Raw genomic sequence first — 23538 nt, 5'->3', positions numbered from 1 at the left:
CCTTGAGCCTATCTTACACCCAGTAGTTTGTACCGCCCACTCCCCCACCCCATATTGCCCTCCCCCCTCCCCACTGGTAATCACTGGTTTGTTCTCTATGTCTGTGAGTCGGCTTCCTTTGTGTTATTCTATATGTTTGCTTTTTAACAGGAAAGGGATTATTTTGTCTGTGAGAGTCCTAGTGTTTAAGGGTGAGGCCCAGCCCTTTACCTGAAAAATGGACGCCACCTGCATGATGAAAATAAGTTTAAGGAATCCCAGAGGAGAGGGTGAAAATTCCCAGGAGAGAGTTAGGGGCAGCTGCCATTCCTCACTCCTTTCCCCTCGAACCATCCAGCACAAGCCTCCAAGAGTTCCTCAAAGGACCTTTTCTTAGAAGGGCTGAAATAAGCTTTAAGTTAATTTAGACAGAATTGGAAAATATTGAAAACTGAGAGAACAATAACCATTACAGCCTCCTGGGGAGGTGCAGAAGCTGCCCATTTGGACACTGGAACCGTACTGATACTGTGGGCTGGTTCCCCTGCATCCAGGCCACGTTTGCCCACTCAGGACAGCCGACCAGAGGGAAGACACCCAGTATAGTAGGAATGATACCCTGTGTCACCATGGAGCAGTGTGTGAGCTCAAAGTGTGTTGGGGAATGATCTAGAAACACTCATCCTGAGGCTTGAAGACACACCTCGTGGGGCGTTACGTAGACTATTAACGTATGTACTTATATTCAGCAATTCAAAAACAAAAAACCTAAGTCAGTTTTTTCTGATTTTGTTAATCTGGAAACAATCAAAGAAGTTGATATGTATTTAACTCACTTCTGGCACAACTTTCCAACTAAATTCTACGGTTCTACTGACACCTTCTGGCATTTCATCTATTTTATGTTAAAAACAAAACAAAATGCTTAACATATTTCCCACAGTCTTTTGGCCTTATTATGCCAGGTGTACATTAAGATAACAGACAGAAGGAAAGGTCTGATGGGAAGGAGACATTTGGACGAGCTCTGAATACAAATTTCCCAGACACAAAGGGCAGAGGCCGGCTGCTCAGTGACCTTGGACCGGGCTGTGGACCTCACTTTCAGCATCACCAAGAGGAGAAGCTTCAGGTCCCTCCCCATGCCCTTTAGGGCTTGTGGGGATTCGGGGGCCTTTCTACTAACGAAAGCATAAGCCGAGTCACTGGTGTGATGACCTTAAAGGTCACACTCAAGGACTGCTCCATCACAATAAACAAATTATTTTCCACATTGTATTTTCCAAAGATGGATGAATGTTGTTGAAGCCCCCTCAAAGCCTGATATCTCTGTAATTGATTTTAGAAACAACTAAATCAGAATGATCAGAAAGAACCAGCAAACAGTCTCAGAAATGATCCACTTTTTTGCCCCAGGAAACCATGGACTTCGTTCTGTGTTTTGGAACACGTAACAAGGCTTCAGTGCTGCCCAGTTCATGCCAACGAAATTATTTGTGCTTTTTCTGTCCCTTCTTGGGAAACTCTGTGTGGGCCTGTGGTTTGTTTGGCCAATCACAGGATATTTGATTGTCCCCAGAGAGTTAGAGTCCCATTTTTTTTTTTTTTTTTGGTACATGGGCCTCTCACTGTTGTGGCCCCTCCCGTTGCGGAGCACAGCCTCCAGACGCGCAGGCTCAGCGGCCATGGCTCACGGGCCCAGCTGCTCCACGGCATGTGGGATATTCCCGGACCGGGGCACGAACCTGTGTCCCCTGCATCGGCAGGTGGACTCTCAACCACTGCGCCACCAGGGAAGCCCTAGAGTCCCATATTTATCCTGACAGAGGAAGTGAGGTCTGATGAGGAAAATAATTGAGGCATTCCTTCAAGGCTGCTATTTCATTTCTTCCTCCTCCCTCAGAACCCTGACTTCACCATCATGCTTGCTGAGGCTTTCAGTGCTATTTACAGTCCCCAGAAAATGGCCTTTTCTCTTTGTGAAAGGAAATTTTCCTCGTATCACTCCCAAGTCCCTCTTCAGAAGTCTGTTAGGTATGACTGGGGCTCAAAGAGGAAAGCACAAACTCGCTGGTAGACTCACATCCATTAGGGTGACTACTATCAAAACGCAAGCAAAACAGAAAATAAGGGGTTTGGTGAGGCTGTGGAGAAATTGGAACCCTTGTGCACTATTAGTGAGATTGTAAAACGGTGCAAGTGCTGTGGAAAACAGTATGGCGGCTCCTCAAAAACTTAAAAATAAAATTACCATACAATCCAGCAATTCCACTTCTGGGTATGTATCCAAAAGAATCAAAAGCAGACTCTTGAAGAGATACTGGAGCACCCATGTTCATAGCAGCATGAGTCATAATAGCAACACAAGAATCCATTGATAGATGAACAGATAAACCTAATGTGGCCTATACGTACAATGGAATATTATTCAGCCTTAAAAAAGGAAGGAAATTCTGACACCTGCTACAACACAGATAAACCTTGAGGAGGACATTAAATTAAATAAGCCAGTCACAAAGGACAAATACTGCATGATTCCAGTTACATGAGGTACCTTGAGTAGTTAAATTCAGAAAAACAAAGTAGAATGATGGTTGTCATGGGCTGTGAGGAGAGGGAAATGAAGAGTGGTTGTTTAATGGGAACAGTTTCATTTCTGCAAGATGAAAAGAGTTCTGGAGATGGATGGCGGTGACGGTTGCACAATGATGTGACTGTTAGTTAATGCCACTGAACCGATCACTTAAAAATGGTTACAGTGATAAATTGTATGTTATATGTATTATATCACAATTAAAATTAAAACCACACACATGTATAGAACCCAGGCATCACCTCTGTCCCTCGCAAGTGACTTAATCCCTTGGCCATGTTAAAGCTGGTAATACTATGCAATGCTGTCCAGTGGAACCTTTGGTGATGACAGAAATGTTCTTTATTTGCACCGTCCGATATGTTAGGCGCTAAGCCCATGTTGGGTTTGAGCACTTGAAGTGTGATGAGTGCGACAGATGCACTGAATTTTATTTTTATTAGGTTTAAATTTAATTAATTTAATTTAATGAATCTTTATTCAGTTTAATTTAGCCACATGCGGCTAGTGGCTGCCATGCTGGACAAGGCAGGAAGACTGTATGTCTACATTACTGTCTATTCCAAAATATTTTCCCTTCCTCAGCATAGAGCTACAGCAGTCATACAAAAAACCTAATAAGGTAAGGTGCTGGCTTGTGTGTGGGCCCCAGTTCTGTTTGAACCCCCAGTATCAATTTGTTTCAAAGCATTTTGCCAAGAGTGTGACTCTCATTTTTAGCAATTTGGTATGGCATTCACTGGCATCGGTTTTTGGACCCAAGGGCAGTGGGCCTTAATTCATGTGCCAGCCTTTTCTAGTAAAATGCCCTTTGGAAACCCACATTCCTTTACTGCCACACACAGTCTTCTTCACTTTTCCTTGTAAATCCATGGAGTGATGTTATGAACTAAAACCGAGGTCCAAGTCCTTATACAGAAATCATGCAAGCACATTGCTTTTTGCTCTGGGTACCCTGGCATCGACGCCTATTTTACTTTTTAAGGCTTTGCTGGAAAACACAGACAGGTAAGATAGGTAACAAATTCTTACATTGAAATAGTATCACACAATAAAATGGATGAACCTCGAATGCCTTCATCCTCTATAATGAGAGTAGCTAAGTATGCCATCACGTATTGTATAATGTTGCTTGAGAAATAATTAATGTTGCCAGCAACTGTAAGGGGCTTATATTTAAACAGGCTGCAAATAGAAGGCTTAACAAGTCAATCAGTGGGCAGCATTGCTTCGTGACAACCCAGTGTTTAATGACACTGTAGATGCCACATTTATCTTCCTGGAAAGAATGAAAGCTGTTTATTAAAGCATAAAATATGAGCGTGTGGAATGAGGATGGCTGAGTGGCAGGAGGGAGATAAAGAAGAGTTTATATTCTTCTTACACAAAATGGACACGAGCTGTCTAATAAAAAAAAAACACCCAGTTTAGCTCTGGCAGATTTGCTCACCAAGAACACTCTTTTTCTTTTTCTTTCAGCAATGGGTCGAAGGCCTGAGATCCATCATACACAACTTCAGGGCCAACAATGTCAGTCCCATGACATGCCTCAAGAAACAGTGAGTTTTATTTGCATGATCCTTTGTTTTTGGCTGTTATCAAGCAAACAGTCAGATTAGGAGATGAAGGCTATGTATATGGACCAGGCAGCATCTTCCTTGCCTTCGCCTCTATGCTCCTGACCTTGGAGAAGATGTTGACCAATATGCACCTGTACTCTTCATGCCACCTGGCAGGGCATGTGTGATAAGCCCACAGCCTGAAACCTATTTGAAAGGAATGGTTGATGGCAGAAAGATGCTGGGTTGTGGGCCCTGTCTTTTGTGTCCCGAGACTGAGTCTGCTGATAAATAGCTCTGCATGCCTGGGGCCATATTTGGGTGCTGATGTAGCTGGAGTCTCTGTTGCATGACACTGAGAAATGGGGAGTGTGGCCAAGACAAGCACTTTTGCAAAAGCACCGATGGCTCCAGTGGAAAAGGAGCCCTGGCCCCAGGGACTGTTTAGCACCCAATCAGGGATCCAAAGGTACTTTTGAAATTCAGAAAGCAGAACTTCCTTACTCCAGCTCTGTATTCAAAATTCAGAGAGGACCTGCTTGACATGGTAGGTTTTAACCCTACGAAGTTATTCTTTCCAGGTGACATGAAAGTTACTCAAGTAGAAATTCTAGCCAAAGCCCAAATCAGCCTGTTTGAAAAGCAGTGATCCATGGAGGAGTGGGGCCACCTGTTATCACAGGGCCCTTGGCAGGCAGTCATGAGGTGCAGGAGAGAACCACACTGAGAATCTGCAGGGATAAGCCGGCATCTCTTAGCCAGGCCCAGGTCCAGCACCAAGGGTGGGATTCCTTGGACTTCGGGCGATGGGAGGAGAGATCAGTCCTTCGGGCATTTTGCTTTTTACTTCTGGTCCCTTTGGCAGGTGCTTTAACAGCATGGACTCTGTGCTGTAAATCCCAGGTTGGCCACTTTGTTGCCGGGTCAGTCTTGGCAAATTCTTAACCTTGTGCCTCTCCGTCCTCATCTGTGAATGGAGGTGATAAGATTCCACGCAGAGGAAATAAGGTCATGGGCAGCACCTAACCCGGTGCCTGGTTCCCCATCCCTCCTCGTTCAGTATTAGTTATTTTGATTTTGACATCATCCTTCCAGTGTTTTTCCCATTGTCTTATCAGAGGGGAGTTATTTAGTCTTGTACATTCCTATTTTTTGTTCAGCTGCTTCTTGTCCTCTGCAGTTGCTGTGTCATGTTTTCTTAAAAATAAAGAGCAGGGCTTCCCTCGTGGCACAGTGGTTGAGAGTCCGCCTGCCGATGCAGGGAGCACGGGTTCGTGCCCCGGTCTGGGAAGATCCCACATGCCACGGAGCGGCTGGGCCCGTGAGCCATGGCTGCTGAGCCTGCGCGTCCAGAGCCTGTGCTCTGCAACAGGAGAGGCCACAACAGTGAGAGGCCCGCGTACCGAAAAAAAAAAAAAAATAATAATAATAATAAATAAAGAGCCACCCAACAAATACTTTGAAGTTATAGAACCTCAGACTTTCGGCATGCCCACTTATGCCTGAGTGACCCAAGTCCTTGTATCTGGACACCAGATCTTATCTGCCTTCATTGGTGTCCTGCCCAGATCCCTTTCTGTTGCTGGTGTTCACCCATCCGCCAGCTGCTGGGAGGGTTAGGTCACTAAGGGCTCACACCTGCCTGCTTCTCCAGAGAATTGCCCTCTGCCTACCAGGAGTCACCGAGCCTGAGAGATCAGAGTCCTCCATTGGCGTCTCTGCGGGATTGGTTCCAAGAACCCTGCTGACACCAGAATCCACCGATGCGAGTGCCTAAGAGTTGACCCTTCGTGTCCACGGATACAGAACCCATGGATAAGGAGGGCTGACCCTAGACTCCTCCCTTCTTCTGGAAGGAAGCCCACGGCCAATGACAGGCTGAGACAGTATACAAGAAGCCAGCCCCCTTGCCACCAAGCCTGGTGCAAATCACACTCCAGAGCTCCCTTTGGCGTCAGGACAAAGCTCCAGCTGAGAGCACAGCTGTGTATAACTTCCTCCCTGCCTGTCTGCTTCCCTCACTCCTATGGTCCTGAAACCATCCCCTTAAAAGTAGTCACGTGTGCTTCTAGGAAGCTTGACTTAAGACAGAAACTTTACCAAATCATCATGTTCTGCAGATTGTTAGAATGTTATTAACTGGAAACAGTGAGAATGGGAGTCAGTGGCTAAGAATAGTCCAAGCACCAAAGGACAAATATATGTACTGGGTCTCCATGTGTCATGAACACCTGGGGAAAGCAAGGCATTTTTCACCATCAGTTTGAGTTGATGAACTTCTCTGACTGTTACAAATTAAGGGTCCAGATCCCTCTATGGAGCTGGTGTCCACCCATCCACCAGTTGCTGTGAGGATTAGGTCACTAAGGGCTCACACCTGCCTGCTTCTCCATCTTTACTTCACTACACTTAGAGCAGGAGCTGGGGCTGGGGTGGAGGGGGTCCCCACTGTCCACAAAACTAGGCTGGCTGGTGTTACCATGCACTTGCATTTCTTACCCCCTTAGTAAATTATTAAAGAACAACAATCAAGGACGAAACCAATCACCAAATAAGTGCCTACAATTTGCTTTGCTCATGCAAATTCCCAATTTTCTCATTCATCTAGGATTGCCAGATAAAATATGGGACTCTCAGTGAAATTTGAATTTCAGATAAGTAACAAATAATGTTTTAGTATAAGTATGTCCTATGCAATATTTGGAACATACTTGTAGTAAAAATTTATTTGTTGTTTATCTGAAATTCAGATCTAACAGAGTCCTATATTTTTGTTTGCTAAATCTGACAACAGTAAATTCATCTCACAGTGTGTAATTGTCTCTGGTTTTCCGAATAAATGTTCTGTGTTTGAATGAACTTTCTTTTAAAGTTCTTAACCAGATTGAAGCTATTTCTCCTGAGAAACATTAAAACAGTTGTTACTGTTGTTTTCCAGCTGGATGAAATTGGCATTTATGACCAACACAAATGGGAAAATTCCAGTTAGGAGGTAAGTCAGTTATTCTTGTCTGCTCTGCACAGCCTGGGTCAGCCCTTGTGATACCAGCCCACAGAGAGAGCACCCCACAAGGACTTGTTAATTTCTTTAACTAAAGATATTTCTGGAAGCTTAGTTTGAATCACATCATCAAGTACTATCTTCAGTTTGTAAAAATCACTTATGGACGTAAAGTTGCATTTTTCCTCGGAACGGGTAGCGTTAACTCTGATAAATTAAAGAACATCTGAAAATGTAGCAGTATTTTTTAGTCTTCAGCTAAGTGGGTTTTCAGGATTCAGGTATCTTTCACCTACTTGCCCTGAACAACCTTTAACTAAAATTAAAGAAGTTTATATTGTGCACCTACAGAGGAAGTGTATGGACGTGTCTTAGGAAGTGTGATGCCCCTAGACAGTGCATCTCATTCTGGGCTTTGCTGGTCCTGTCGCTTCCCTCCTTACCCTGCCCAAGGTAACAGAGACAAGGGAGAAAATGGAAGGAAAGCCTGGGTAGAGTCAAGAGTGAAGAGAAGATGAACCAGAAACGGCCTTCACACCTGTGCTTCAGTACTTAAGCTGATGTGTTTCACCCTCTGAGGATTTCTCACTCTCCCCTTTTTTCTGCCTCTCCACTCCTTCCGGCGTTAGGGTCATGGTCTGTGGGTCCAGTTGGAAGCTCTTGTGACAATAGTGTTGGGAATTCTTTACCCAGCTCCCCAAGTATTTTTTTTTTGTTGGTGTTTGTGTAAGCATTTCATGAAAATTCCAGAAGCTGAACTGGGCCCCAGAGCATCTGCTGCCCACATGAAGCCAGGGGTATATTGGGATTCAGGAACCTGAATTAAACATGAGTTCCCCAGATACCGACCCACTCTTATAGAATTCTCCCGACTTGCATTCAAGTTGACCTCTTCCTGGACACTTTAGCAAAGAAGCCAACGACAAATAACAGACAAAACCCACAACTACTGTGTGGAGTCATGTCTTAGAACCGCTCTATCTTTCAGAGATGAAGTGGACAGGTCACCAGCTGCCCAGCATTTGAGGGAATGCACTGGAGCCGAGACCCACAGATTACACTCAGACATTTCTGCCTCTCCTTTCCCTCTGTCTCTGCCTAGACTTGAAGCTTCAATTCTGCATCCCTCTGAGAGTATCTCCATACTCCCTGAATGTCATTCTTTTCACATTTGTCAGAACTATCCTAGAGGTCATCATTTTCCTTAACTCCATGTATTGTAACATTCATGGACTAAGGTATCCATGTGATACAACTGATGTATCAATGGGCAAATGAAAAGCATACACATCATAAAGAAGACCATGGCAGTATTCTTTTTATTTAACCTTTTATTGAGGGCTTCCAGGGTTATCGACCTCATGCATCTGTTGTGGTCTTTACAAATCTACATGTAGGATTCTCTGCTTTTTATTTAATAACTTATTAGCAAGTCAATTTTGCATTTACTTTAGAAGTTTAAAAAAAGCCCCACTAGCACCTTTGACTGATGGTTGTTGGCAAAGGCACTTTACACTGATCCTTATTTTATATAAAACCCTTTGCTCTGTTGAGAATAGCAAGACAATTATTTTAATGTATCTCAGCATCCTACAGCTATTACCAAATATGTAGTGCATTTTAATTTAAAAATCAGTATTGAAGTAATAAGTCCAAACTTAGCACAGATAGCAGAGTGAAGACCAAAAATGTAGGTTGGATTAGTTTTTACATAAATTGCTCTCCTGAGTTTTCTCCCAAGATAAGTTTCAAGAAATGGACAAAATAGAAACACATAGATTGTAATCAAAGCACTCCTAATGAGCAGTTCTGGTGTCATCTGTACACATCCTGTGAATCAAGCCATTGTTACACAAGCTTGGAAGCCTTTGCTGATTCCAAAGATCTTTGTGCAGCATGTTCACATACAAAATTATTACCCCGTTTTTTGTAGAAATAGCCTAGATATTTTGTCGTCTTCTTTAGCTTTCTCTGACATGAACGTTTTGGTGCCTGACAGCATTAACAGGTGTTTGATACAGGACATCTGTGATCCGGGGGCAGTTTGTCAGAGTTGATGGAAAATTGATACCAAGCCAGCAAAAAGCGGATAATTCTTTATGTGGATGAGCTGCCAAGGGCGAGATGGAAATTGTTCTGAATGTTTTAATGGATATGAAGAGTAAACACTTTAAAATGTCATTTCATCACTATCATTCTGGAGTTTATAAAATGGAAACTGTTAGTGTATTGTGTGTGTAATATTAGAGGGGATCTGGCTTCAGGGTCATTAGATCAGCTTGGGAGTGGCCCCTCCTTGTGAGCTGTAACCAAAATTTAATGTCCAGGAAGCTGCAGGAAGGATAAGGGAAGAAAGTCTTTACCTCCCTCTTCTCTTTTCTTTTCTTGTACATCATGTTATGCAGTCTGCCTTTCTCCCAAACTTACAAACTCACACTTAGTTTGCCTATCCACTCAGACCAAAGCTTTGAAGGTCACTCTTTTTTCTTTTCTTTTCTTTTTTTTTTTTTTTTGCCATTTCCCATTCCTTGTAACACGGAGTTGGAACCAACAGCTATGAGTAGAAGGAGTCCCAAGGGAGAAGATGTATTAAGAGGGCTAAGACCTCAGGGGTGGTCATAGCAGCCCAACTCCCTCATAATCCATCCACATCCTGAAGGCCCAGCCTGCCTACGACAAGGGTCTGGTTCTGCAGGGGGCTTCATTTCATGAACACTCCTTGACTGTTTCAGAAGATGGTATTAAAACCATTGGATAGATTGTAGACCCTTTGAGGGCAGAGTGAGACTCCCTGAGTTTCTAGGGTCATTGCTGTCTTGGTTGCCTGTAAGGTCTGCTAGAACAGGGAATTTAATCAGATGGACTGGGTACTGCTTAAGGGTATTTGCTTTTCTAGCATTTCCTTTCAGGTAGGTAGTGTGTTTTGCTTCAAGAGAAGCTCTGAGCACCTGTAGCTACGAAGCACTAAGCTGTACTCTTTGGGGCTGTGTATAAAGGGTTGAATAAATTGCAATCCCTTATACACACTCTACATGCCCATGAAACGCCTTTGATGGTGTCTGAAATGCCCCCAGCCTGTGATAAGTGTGTTTATTTCTCTCAGAACCCTGGTTAAATACTGGGCCTCCAATGCAACTGGAAACTCAGAGAATTCACCTTTGCACCACAACCCACTCGCCCCTAAGCTGAATCCATTTTGAGGCCCAAGAATGACTCTGAAAGCTGCCTGGAGAGAAGGCAATAAAGGAGCCCCATCCCCCCTCCTCCCCACCTCCAGGGAAATGGTCTCTTCCACTTCCTTGCTCCTATTTTCTCTTAGAATGAGGGGAGCAAATCTGTGTTGAGGTTGCCCAGCCCGAGCCCCCTCGTGAAAAGATGGGCCTGAGAACGAGCTCTTCTGACCATCATACTGCCTCTTGACTTTATTTGTTTATTTTGGCCCCTCGGCAGGTGGGACCTTAGTGCCCTGACCAGGGATCAAAGCCATGCCCCCTGCCGTGGAAGCATGGAGTCCTAACGATTGGACTGCCAGGGAAGTCCCACCTCTTGCCTTTATTATCTTCTGTCATATCTCTGGGCTCTGATTTTTGCCCTCACTGATATATTCCCATGTGGATTTCCCTCCTTCCTGCCCCTGGGCACCCTATTTTCTCCTTCTCTCAGTTTCTCTATCTCCCACAAATTCTTGGACAGACTACTCCCAAAAGATGTCCTTGTTCTGCTTCCTATTTCTTGGCGTTTCCCCAAGCCCCAGCCAAGATTCTACTCCTATGAACTCTCCCTTTCCTCCCCACTCCACCCCCTCCCCAATACCAGGTTGTTTCACCAGAAAGGCTCAGGCCCTACACCTGCTACATTCATGACCATGTTCATCAGTTTTCATCTCCTTTATGAGGCCTGTTGAAACCTAACAGAAGCTCGAGTTAGCTGAGATTCCTCTGAGATTGCTAGGCAGAGTTTCCTCCTGGTTACAGGTGCCAGACATCCCAAATCCTGCTGGAACCTGCAGCTCTCACATTAACACATACATACTCTATTTCAAAAAAAGACACACTGAATAGCCACTTTCCCCTATTATAAAGAGCAGATAAAGTGCTTCTCAACTCAGTCCAATGTATGAAAATTCCATGAACTCTAGAGAAGTGGGAAAATGTGGGCATAGCACCCTTGACCCTAGAAACTGGTTTACTTAATGTCATACATATATGCTGTACCATGTCTGCAGATTTGTTAAAGAGAATTCATAGGCCTCCCTATATTTGAATACAACTGTCTCAAACATTCTTAAAACTGTACTTCTTGAAGTATTCTTAGACCACGTATGAAACAATAAAGCTTTGAATAAACACATAGCAATTCGTTTACCTACAGCTAGTTCTTCCCAATCTCTTCTGGGAAGTTGTACTCTGCAGTTGAAGTGGTGCTTTCTCCCACTCATCAAGATTAAACGGCGGTCACTGCTTACATTGGGAACTTGCCTTCCACTTAACACGAACGGTGGAGTGCACGACAAGGTTGGGCATGGGAGGTGCTGTTACAGATCCTCCTGTACTCACAGGGAAGGTGGTCCAAAGCCAAGCTTCACAGATGAAAGTAAGCTCTGTCTTCCAGCAGAGGCTGGACTTCTGATTTAGACTTTAAGTTATTATGGTGATAAATCACCTGTGCCTCCATTCGGGGAGTGAATGAAGGCTCTTCGGGTGGCCAAGACATGGCTCAGAGTCAAGTATGGATTCCAGGGTCCAAGTCCTCTCCTCAATAGTGTTTGTTCTGAGTGTCACCAATTCATTTATCAGGAGTCTCTCTCTACTTTTATCATCATCAGGAAATATGCTCCTTAAGGTTTTATCCATCTTACTAGCCTTGATGAACACAGTACTGATTCAAAGGCACCACCATTATTCAAAAATACTGTGTCTCAGGGGAATGCCAAGATTCTGCTGAAACATTGAATAATTGTTCCCCTGCCTCCCCTCTCCCTGACACCTGTCACTTTCATAATAAAGTCCCCAATCCTTGAGGCAGCTGACATGTCAGAGTAGCTAAAGGGTGCTTAGCTCAAAAAAAAAAAAATATATATATATATATAATATATATATATATATATATATATATGTCTGATAATGCATGTCAGCTGTAGTATGAAACCAGGTAATGGCGATCACAGGCACATGCTGTGTGCTAAGGGACCTCCTTCCTTTCCCCAAATCAAGATATTGTCACCATGAGGTTTTATTCTAGACATGCTGTTCCATCTGCCACATTCCTTTTTCCTAAGAAAGCAGTTTGATAGGATCGGAATTTATTATTGTGATTGTCCAATGGTCTGTATCCCTGGTGCATCTTACATTCACAAGTAGAGAGAGACCACCTGTCTTAGAATCAAGTCACCACACTGGCACAGCCAGCTCTGGTAACCAGAGAGACATTGCAGGAGCTAGTTTGGGAAGTGAAAAATACCTAAAAATGAAAAGTAATTTTATTTTCCTTTTTCTTCTCCCCTATCCCACCATCCCTAGTTTTAATGGGATCTTTGCATCAGAGAAAACAGAATTAATAGTAACTTTATTTCTTTTTCTTTTCTGCCCTAGTATTACCAGAACCTTTGCATCGGGGAAGACAGAAAAGGTGATCTTTCAAGCACTCAAGGAGCTAGGTCTTCCCAGTGGAAAGGTATTCATTAATCTAATAATGTTTCTAAAACCACTTTGTGTATTTATGTTCTCATGTAATAAACAAGATTGTATTAAACTGATTCAGTTAGATTCAGAATTAGATTCAGTCACACATAGTACAGTCAATTTTTCCTTTATTCTCTTTCCTTCTATCCTTCCTTCCTTTTGTTTTCTGGGCATTTTAACCTAAACATTTTAGTATTCAAATAGTGTACTTCCAAATGTTGTTGTCAACTTTATTAAGAAAAGGAAATGACAGCCAGGCTGCTCTTTCACACAGCTTATGGAAAACTTATTTTACAGAAATCCATCAACATTGCCTGGACCACGTATAATGTCAGCATGAAAAATGGCTCATAAATTCAGTTCTTCAGGATGGCTGTGCGATATTTTATGAAGCACCTCTCCCCAGACATACCATTTGTGTTTGTGGCCCTCTGGATTTAAAATAATTGCAATTAACGTGTTAACTGCAAGAAAGATTTAAGCCTGTTGCTGCCTTAACAAATCCGATTTGAAATATGAAGTTCTGTATGAAGAGTAAACTCTTATAGCATCCCCTTCATGTGGTCTTGTGAAAATTCACAAAATAAGCGTAAGAAAACATTGGGCTTGATGTCATCATCCTTTAGGCAGGCACTTGCTTTTCTCCTTCAAGGAGAGAAGGAAAAAATGTTTCTTTGTATTTGTTCTGTGGAGTGTCTCCCAGAGCAAGCCCAGCTGTGGCCAGTGTTTGAACATGTAAACCATGGATGAATGGTAACTAGAAATGCTCATTTTCATGTGCCACGTTCTAGAGGCCTGGCCAATGGCTGGACCTCCTGGCCTCTATCAGCAAGAATCAGAGATGAAAGCCCTGGAATTCCAAGTGTCATCACTTTGCTTCATTAACCTGTAGATTCTGTAGATCCTCCAAGGAGAGAAAAATGTGCCCTGATTTATGACACGATTCTATTCTTTCCAGAATGATGAAATTGAACCTGCAGCATTTACTTATGAAAAGTTCTATGAACTGACACAAAAGATTTGTCCTCGGACAGATATAGAGGATCTTTTTAAAAAAATGTAAGTTCCATTTATGAGAAAGTGTCACATCAATGTTATCCTTGTATTTTTAGATTTCAAAAACATTTTTGTCCTAATATTTTCAAATAGTATGTTGATAGTATCTAGGAATATCTAGTCAGGGTTACATTTTCACCCCTTAGTTTATTTGGTGTAAAAGTTTGCTCTGATTTTTTGAGAAACTTTTACGTAAGTTACTTGTAGCACCTGGAACTTCCCCCCCTCCCCTCCCTGCATTGGCTTTACTAACTACCTACAATGTTAACTTGCTCCTTTAGGTATTAACCCGTTATGTGAACTAACAAGATTCGATTTGGAATGTTATTATGTTGTTGAAAAGTCCATTCATTCCAATTATTTCAAATGGATGACTTACATGTTGTTTTTATAATAATGCCTGTGGATAATGCAAAAGAGGGATTGCAGACATTTTCTGTAAGCTAGTGGGAATGATTTCTTTCCTTTGTTGTTGTTGTTGGGTTATTTTTTTTTCCCCCTTACAAACAGTCTCTGGCCATTTTAAGAGTTCACCACTACTTCAGGGTTAGAAAATAAGTGTAGAATTATCATCAACAAATGTCAACATGTAAATCGTACCTCCTGTAGCATCATATACCAAAACTTACTTTTTCTAATAAATTTCTTTTCAGCAATGGAGACAAAACTGATTATTTAACGGTAGACCAATTAGTGAGCTTTCTAAATGAAGTAAGCTTTTTCATACATTAACTCCATCAGTCTGTGTGCAGTGGCTTGCCCTCCTCCAGCATCCTCATTGCATGCCTGCATCCTACACCTTCATTCGCTTTGCTTCTGACCTGCTGATCTTTCCATGATGGCTTTACCAGGTGCAAAAATCAGCTGCTGCCTTCGTGTGTCCATGCACTTCCTCATTGGCTTTGCACACTGCTTTTTTGCTGGTTTCTTGCTGTGATGTGTAGTTCCGGTTCTGTGTGTGCGTGTGAATTTGATAATATATTCATTTAATTAAATGTGTCTATGTTTTTGCAAGGTGATATTTAAGGTACTTATTTTTTTCTATTTACTTATAAGAAATAGAAAGAGAATGGATTGAGTTTACCACACTATAGTTGGATTCTCCATTGCTAACTTTTCCTCATACCTTTGCATGGACTAGAAAAGCTTTATTTTTGTCTTTTAATGGATTGCATGTAAGAAAAATATGTAGGTTCGAATAGAATATTTGGACAACAAGCACAACATGGAGTTCCTGGGTGAAAATATAGTGCATATTAGGCCAATGAGATGGCAGGTTAAATTTTTCCTTTTTATTTTTATAACAAGCTCAGAGCTAATTTTAGAACATGATTCACTTAACAACCAAAACTGATTGACAAAATTTGCTTAAGCCCAAGAGAAAGATATTTCAGAACACGTAAAGGTTGCAGTTTTTATTACAACTGAAATTAACTTCTTTTTTTCCTCTGCACGTTCAAAAAAGTGTTTTCTCTTCAGTGAAACCCATTGAAGCTCTTGTTAATCCAAAAAGGGAAACTCACTTTTTGTCTAACAAACACATTAATACTAAGAAGACTTTAAGTGAGGAATGGACAGTATATTTTTGTTTCAAAACGATTGATGTTAGCCATTATACCTTATAAAAAGTAAATGTTAGGAAAGGCAGTATCATGCCAGATATGAGGTATTGCCTCAAGAAAAAACCACAGGTAGGCTGTGATTTGCCAGTTTGCAGACACAGATCACATCTTTGCCAAAGGGCTTCTCTTTTCTTTCCCTGTCAGGGCTCAGTAGCTCCCAATTTGTAGGGTTGCACTTGAGAAGCTATGGTAAACAGAGCCTAGAAGCACCGATGCAGGAGATAAAAGTTCCCCCACATAGCAGTGCCGATGCCTCCACTTTTAAATAATCCTTTCGGTACATTGCAATATTTATTTTACTTGAAAACATTTCAAGTTTTTCACTCCACTAGTTTTTGGTCATGCGAATACTACGTTCATAATCTTTACCCAGATATTATCCACATTCTTACACCACCGTTGCTTGGAAGTTAAGTTGCCTTGCTTTGCCTCCTTAACCCTTTCCCCATCTTCTGCTTCTTTTAAAAAATGTATTGTGTTATCTCCCTCAGCTTCTTCATGTACTTTGGGTCATTGGTCACCTTACGTTTTGGTGAGACGAGCAAAAATCTTGCTTTCTACTAAAGAGGGAAGACGCTTTAGTGGAGAGAAGATGTACCACCTCATCCGTTCGCCTAGAAAAAGGCCTCTTGGGTGCTCTGGGATGAAGCTGGTACCCAGCCATCTATTAAACATGACAGAGACTTAATATGCATTTTACTGTTCAAATGAGGAAACAGTTCTGAAGTCCTCAGAATAGGTGCTGCATTCATGGGTGCTTATCTCACGCCTTTCCTTTTATGGGTGGTTTCTGTAGACCTACCCGATAACTACTCTTGTTCTTATGAGTCTTGGACAAAAAATTTAATTTTTAAAAGGTATGATCACCCACACTTTCTGGCTCTGACATCCAAATTCTTTCTCAAAATACTTACTCTTTGGTAAGCTTTTATCTATCACTATTACACTGGCCAATAGTGTTCATTTACTTATGTTTCCTTCTGTTTGGCTTCTCATTAACAGTAAGGTGGCACCTTTAATTTGGGGGGGTGGGACTCATGGAATCAGTGTGATTCTAGATTTCTTTAGGTCACAGAAACTACAAGGCAGTCCAGGAAAGTATACAGACTTTATTTTTAATCAAAGTGTCTGCCCTGAATCTCTTCCTTTTCTGTCCTAGTGAACTCAGCTGGAAGAACTAGACAGAAATCTGACTGTCTCCTTGAAGAAGGCTGTCAAACTTAGAGAACGTTCTGCCACCGCCTTGCACCCTCCCTTTTGAGTCCTACCATTGTCCCTCTCATTGCTCCAAAGTCGAAAGCACCCCTTGGGCAGAGCACTGTCAAAACCCATAATGAAAGGAGACAGAGTTCACTCAGGAAGGGAGCAGGCATTGGAATGTAAGGGTCTCTGACTTGAAAAGCTTAGACCTAAACATTTTCAAAATGCCTTAGCCACATAGTCTCAACAAGCTAGAATTCAACATTGTATTAGAAGACTTGGATCATACAATTAGACAAGAAAAACTAAATGAATCCCAGGAACACAAAAGGACAAGGCCCTATTCATTATTTGCAGATGATGATTATGTAACCTGAATATCAAAAGCTATCGACTGAAAAACCTTTGAACAGATAGAGAGTTCAACAAGGTAACCACATAAGTGGTCAACAAAGAAAAATCAATACACACACATATACTAGCATTCATCAATTAGAATAGGTAACAGGAAAAAAATGCCATTTATATTAGCAAAAGCCATGCTACCACCCACCACCTTCCAGCTTGTAAATCCCTTTATTCCTTATATGAAATTTTCTGTTCAGTGTACTAATGTGTACCTCCAGGAATTTGGAAGGTGAGGAGAGACTATCATTTACTGCCTTGGTCGCCGTGTAGGGGTTTGTACCACCTGCTCTCTACCCATGCCATCACCACTTACTAGCTTTTCACTAGTAGCTTTAGATCTGCTCCTCATTTGCTTCTCCGTACGTCCGTGTTCATTGCTCCCCAGAGTGTGATCTGGGGACCAGCAGCATCGGCATCACCAGGGAGCTTGTTAGAAATGCAGAATCTCAGGTCCCACCCAGACCTGCTGAGCTGGAATCTGCATTTAACGTTATCTCCAGGTGATTTGTCTGCACATTAGAGTTTGTGAAGTGCTGGATTCCTCCTTGGAATGCTTAGTGTGAATGGAAAGAATGTGAGAGCAGCATAAACCTATTATTCTCCATAATGAATTTAGTCATGGAAATCCTCCACTCGGATCTAAAATTTTGCCACAGCTATGTCTCTTGGTCCCATCCAGTGGGTTGAGGGAAACTTTCTTTGCCTATATTATGGAAATAGCCAACTGGAGTCCAGGAGAGCTGGTGGGGGCCGTCAGTATGAGCTGGCACATGGTTGGATACTGCCACCAACTCAGTTCTCTATGTATCAGGGCTAATTAAAGCTTCTTGGCTTCAGTTAGTTTCACCTCTCTTTCCCTGTTCCTAATGAGGAGCTAAATTGATTTTAGTTTTGCCTTCATTCTCCATATGACTTCTTACAAAGACGACAGCAACCGAGGGCCGGCAGAATTGAGAGATGCATGAAGAGCTGGAGAAAGAGATCAAATTAAGAAAGAGAGGCAGAGATTTTAGATAATCACAACAATCAAGAAGTAGCTTTATTTTCTTGTTGCTGGTAATCTTTCCGCCTGCCTCACATATGTCATAGGATCACATTAGAGCTAAACCTGATTTGTTATTTTATTTTGCAGTTGAAAGAATGTAATAAAGAGCTCAAGATCGCTTTCCATTTACAATATCTTTATTCTTTTTTTTTAGGATTTTTTAAAAAATTTTATATATTTATTTATTTATTTATTATTTTTGGCTGTGTTGGGTCTTCATTTCTGTGCGAGGGCTTTCTCTAGTTGCGGCAAGCGGGGGCGACTCTTCATCGCGGTGCGCGGGCCTCTCACTATCGTGGCCTCTCCTGTTGTGGAGCACAGGCTCCAGACACGCAGGCTCAGTATTTGTGGCTCACGGGCCTAGTTGCTCCGCAGCATGTGGGATCTTCCCAGACCAGGGCTCGAATCCGTGTCCCCTGCATTAGCAGGCAGATTCTCAACCACTGCGCCACCAGGGAAGCCCTCCATTTACAATATCTTTATTCTGTAATGCATGAGCAAAGAGAGAGATGGAAGTATTTGGTGCTATAAACCTTACCAATTATTCCCTTATCTTTTTATATCTCTTTTGAATATTATTTATGTCAACATCTCTCTCCCAGTGCTGCTTGGATTGAAGCCAGTTGAAGTCTTTTCTCAATAAAAGTAAGGACATAATAAAGGAGGCGTGTTCATTATCTTCTTGTTCACTTGGGCACAGTTCTGTGAACTATTTTCGGAAGCTGTTCAGTATCGTATTTTACAAAGCCCTGGACATCACGGGGTGGATGCCCTCGGTACCTTGCTACCCCAAATTCCAACTGAAAACCCATGGTCTCTCCCTCAGAGCTGTGAAGCATTTGCCCCACTGTCCTTATGTCCATGTGGAAATCCTCTGCAACCTTATTACTCTGAGATTCTGTGGAAATGATCTTTCTCCTCTTTGCTTTCTCATATAAAATTATATTTTTGTGACTCAATACAAGTTTTACCATTTTTTCCTTGTCTTTGGGTTATCCAGATTACACTGTGCTTCCTTTTTGAAATGTGAACATTTTCAGGAAAGTAAAAGGTTAAGGTATCTTGTGGAGCAGATGTAAAGACAAGTGAAATTTCATATTGTCTTCTCTTAATGCTTATTTGCTGCAAATGTAGAATAGGGAATTATGATACAGCCATTTTATGTATTCAGTTTTCCTGGCTACTGTTTCTGATAGGGGGATATTCTTCTAGTGAATATCATGCCCTCTGATAAATTTTGATGGGGGTTAATTGGGAGGACACCTCAAACATTTAACATTCTTCTATCCTTTGCAGAACTTAGGTACTTTTATTTTACGGATATGCAAGTATATTGAAATGAAAACCTTTACACATTAGAGTAGTGCTTCTTAAATTTGAGCACATCAGAATCACCTGAGAAGCTTGTAAAAATACAGATTCATGGGTTCTACCCCAGAGAGTCAGGTTTGGTAAATTTGGAGTGGGGCCCAAGAATGTGCATTTCTAACAAGCTCCCAGGTGAGGGTGATGCCACTGCTGCCATCCACAGGCCACACTACAGGGGGCACCAGGTTAGAACCCACATACCTCTGTACATAAAAAGCACCTAAGAATACCTGGATTCCCTCTCTTCCTTTCCCAACTTTGCCTCTTTCTTCTTTAGCTGAGTCTCTTCTTTCTCTCACTTTTAGATTCATATGGATTTGCCCCATGATCTCCATGAGTCCAGAACACTTACCAAAAGCATACCTTTAAATTAAAAGACTTAATTATAATAAGGAAGAAAACCTTATTAGTATAGTGGCCAACCACGAACATAACTGCAGTGGGGTCTCAAAAGGCCCTTTTCCTGCCACATCCATCTTCTTCCATGGTATTATTTACAGAGACTGAAAAGGAAAGTGCCTAGAAAATGTACTGTTTGTTTGTTTGTTTTGAAAACAATGCTTTCTCACCAGAGAGCTCTGCTTGTCATTCCCTTGGGTAGGGGCTCTGGAGTTGCATGACAGCATCCATTCCCTAAACAAGATGTCTTGTAGCATGCCTTCACCTGCTTGGCGTTCCGTGGTCCACTGCACCATCTCTCTGCCTACCCCAGGACTTTTCTTTTCTCAAGGCCTGTTGCTCATATAAGTTTCTGCTCTAGCACACGCATGGATGTGAGCTTTTGTGAGCCGTAATTTCTTAGATTCCAACAGAAGCATGCTTCATTGGGATAAATTGACAAAGAGATATTGATTCCTTAGGAGTTAACTCTCTTAACTCGGTGGGAGGTGGGAGCATCAGAGCAGGCTAGGCCACAAGTGCTTTAGGAAATTACATCAAATGTTCTGTTGGCCAAAGGCATTCATTCTGTGTGCCCCACTCTTCAAATGATCATTTCAAAACAAATGGGGAAGGGAGATCCATATGAACTTTTAACAATTGTTTCTTCAATACTTTTTCAATAGTGCTTTTCAAAGTCTGTGCATATATTTGGGTAAAGAGTTGTTGCCGGTGTCCTACGTACTGACCAAGTTTTGCTCACATCTGCTTATATGCCATTATTCCATTGAAGTTTCCTTTATTTATTTATCTGATGGATGACCAGGGATGCAGTGTTTGGGCCTCTAATCTACCACAAACAATAAGGAAGTTTAATAGACCCACTATCTCTAGGTACAGGAAGATAGTCAGATGATAGACACACACACACAATTGTAGCTGAGTCAGTTAGTAAGTTGGACTTTTTTCATCACTGCTGTAAAGTTAGGATGACAGAACTGCAGAAATAGCTTTGCTCCTGGTGCCTCATATAACATAGCACCAGGAGCCTATAGGTGCTGATTTGAAAAGAATGACATCACCAACCTCCAAATTATTTACGTACTTTCTGCCCAGAGAATTTCCTTGGGGCAAACCAAGTTAGATTTCATAGTGAAATAGAATTTCTGAACTACTGATATTTAAACACAAATTTTCATATTGTTTAGAGCTTGTAAATATCCTTGTGCTGATTAATTTTCAACTATTACAATGGATTCATTTTGATAAATATTGATTCAAGAGAATGAAGTTTACAGTTCCCAAGAAATCTTTTATTCATGTAGAAAGACATAATGAAAATAAAATGATATTTGCCTGTCTAACTTTAGGGTTTTGGAGGGGTTTTTTGTTATTGTTGTTTTTGGTTTGGCATTTAAATGGGTATGTTATATATTTGGGTTTTTTTTGAATTTTTGCTTTTGTTTATCCTTTTTTTTTTTTAAAGATTTTTGATCTCACTTTTTATAAGCACTTATGCCAAATGTCTTGCCTGTGGTATGCCAATGCCATACCGTTTTCTCTGTCCGTCAACTTTTGAAGAAAGAAAGTATCTTCTGTTTTCTCCCTCATCAGTTCAGTGAGGGGAACCAATAAAATACTACTACCAAATTTGGACGTTTCTGAAGTCTATTTTAGGAAGAAAGGCAGGGAAATAGTGAAATCTTCTCTTTGTAACTGTAAACATGATATTCTAGATATATCTTACATTAGAAATTACGTACTTTAGTGATGTGTACTGGCCCAAGGGTGAATGTCAGCCTAAATGGAGTTTTTTTCTCATCATAGCATCAACGAGATCCTCGATTGAATGAAATTTTATTCCCATTTTATGATACTAAAAGGGCAATGCAGATCATTGAGATGTATGAGCCTGATGAAGACTTGAAGAAAAAAGGTAAGAAAAGTGTAAACAGAGAGAATTTTTCTTTATTTAAAAATATCAAGGACGTATGCAACTTTTAAAGTCCTTGAATTTTTAGTTAAAGGTATCTTTAAATCATGTACTTTCTTATCTTTAGTATTGCATAGTGCTTAAAATGTAAAAATGCCAATTATAGTCTATGTTTGCCATCTATGAAAACAATGGCATTTGCTATCAAAATTGACACCTTCTTCTCCCTTTAGTTTTGCAAGCTAACTAAATTTAATACGTGATTTAAAGAGTCTTTTTACTCATCATTTGACCTCTGGTATGGAAGATAAATGCAATTGACATGAAATTAAATAGGAATCAATTTAGCAAATTGTTGGGGTTTTTGAGCATTTGCCTCTTTCAATGAAACTTTGGAAACAATGTGTTTTTCATTCCAACATTTAACAAAGGAAAGGTATGGAGAGGAAAGTTAAGATTGGTTCTATAGCCATGAGAAACACCTGCAAAGGATGGGAGCAATGATGCTGATAGAGTATCTCCAGGGAGTGCCAGGAGATACCTGATCTGGAGTCTCTGGCCTTATGTCTCAGTGGAGAGTGAAGGGAGATCTAGGTTAAGTTCTTTCTGTCCCATCTGCCCATGAGTATCATGGCCTCAGTTTTCTCCTCTTTAGAATAGAGGTTCTTTTTTTTTTGTACCTCAGTGAGTGTGGCTGAAAGATTTATACGTTCTCTGGACCCACATAGAACCCGTTTATATGCATGCCTGGCCCACCATACCATGTGGCCTTACCCCTGATATTTTTCCAAGCCCAACAGAGTTTTCCCTTGGTTATAGTCATACATTTACACTTTTCTGCTAGGGTCTCAAATATCTATTTTCAGAAAGACTGCTTCATTACTTACCTCTTTATCAATATCCTGAGTATCATAAATAAGTCCACATGGCATGTGATTTAAGTGAAGGGAGGAGTGGCTTGGCAGAAAATCTAGTACTTTGCAGTGGTGGGAGGTGATGTGATTTTTGTTGCATCCCCTGTTGCTGTGTGACCTTGAGCAAGGAACTGTATTCCTTAGGCCTCAGTTTCCCTGCTTGTAAGATGGTGGGGTTCATGCAGTCATTCAGCTAGTATTTCTGTCGCCTGCTTTCAATCCTTATAGGCACAGCCAAGCACTGTGCTAGGTGCTGGGGATTCAAAATGAAATAAGGCGGTTGTAATCTACTGAAGGAGAAAGACCTATGACTCAGTAGTGCCTTGGTGGTGTGATAAGTGTTATGATAGAGGTGTGTCTTATTATGTGTAAGTTCCTCCCAGGTCCTAAAAGTCTATGAAATTACCACTGACACATCTAAAAAGCATAGCTTCACCATTTCACATATGACAGAAATGTTAAAGTCTGTCATTATCAAGTATGGGTGAGAATATGGTGCCAAAGGCATTCTTATCAACTATGCTGAGTGTGTAAATGGGTACAAACAACCACCTTGATGAATATTTTGTCAATAATAAAGTGGAAAATATGCCTCTCCTACAGCCCAGCCTCTTTACTTCCAAGTATGTACCCTAGAGAATGTCCCATGTCTTTCCCGAGTCTGGTGTCAGAGTGGCCCTGCTCAGTCCTCAGATCTCTGCTCCTTCTATCCTCACTCCTTGAATGAGCTCATCCAAGCCAATGGCTTTAAGTTTCTTCTGTACACACATGACTTTCAGATTAAACTCTCCACTCCTAGTC

General features: G+C 41.5%; 1 protein-coding gene across 4 annotated transcripts in view; it reads left to right on the top strand.

Annotated features, from left to right (window-relative positions):
• Positions 1 to 23538, top strand: part of PLCB4 (phospholipase C beta 4) — a 156388-nt gene that overhangs the window by 46523 nt on the left and 86327 nt on the right. For all 4 annotated transcript variants that reach the window (XM_065893070.1, XM_065893069.1, XM_065893068.1 and 1 more), the window contains exons 5-10: positions 4052 to 4131; positions 7070 to 7123; positions 12724 to 12805; positions 13772 to 13872; positions 14523 to 14580; positions 21718 to 21826. In XM_065893070.1, coding sequence (XP_065749142.1) covers positions 4052 to 4131; positions 7070 to 7123; positions 12724 to 12805; positions 13772 to 13872; positions 14523 to 14580; positions 21718 to 21826 — 484 coding nt within the window. The remainder of the gene's footprint in view (positions 1 to 4051; positions 4132 to 7069; positions 7124 to 12723; positions 12806 to 13771; positions 13873 to 14522; positions 14581 to 21717; positions 21827 to 23538) is intronic.

Source organism: Phocoena phocoena, chromosome 15 (genome assembly GCF_963924675.1).
Source record: "Phocoena phocoena chromosome 15, mPhoPho1.1, whole genome shotgun sequence".
Lineage (NCBI taxonomy): Eukaryota > Metazoa > Chordata > Mammalia > Artiodactyla > Phocoenidae > Phocoena > Phocoena phocoena.
The sequence above is the reverse complement of the archived record's forward strand: the minus strand, read 5'-3'. Positions and strand labels throughout refer to the sequence as shown.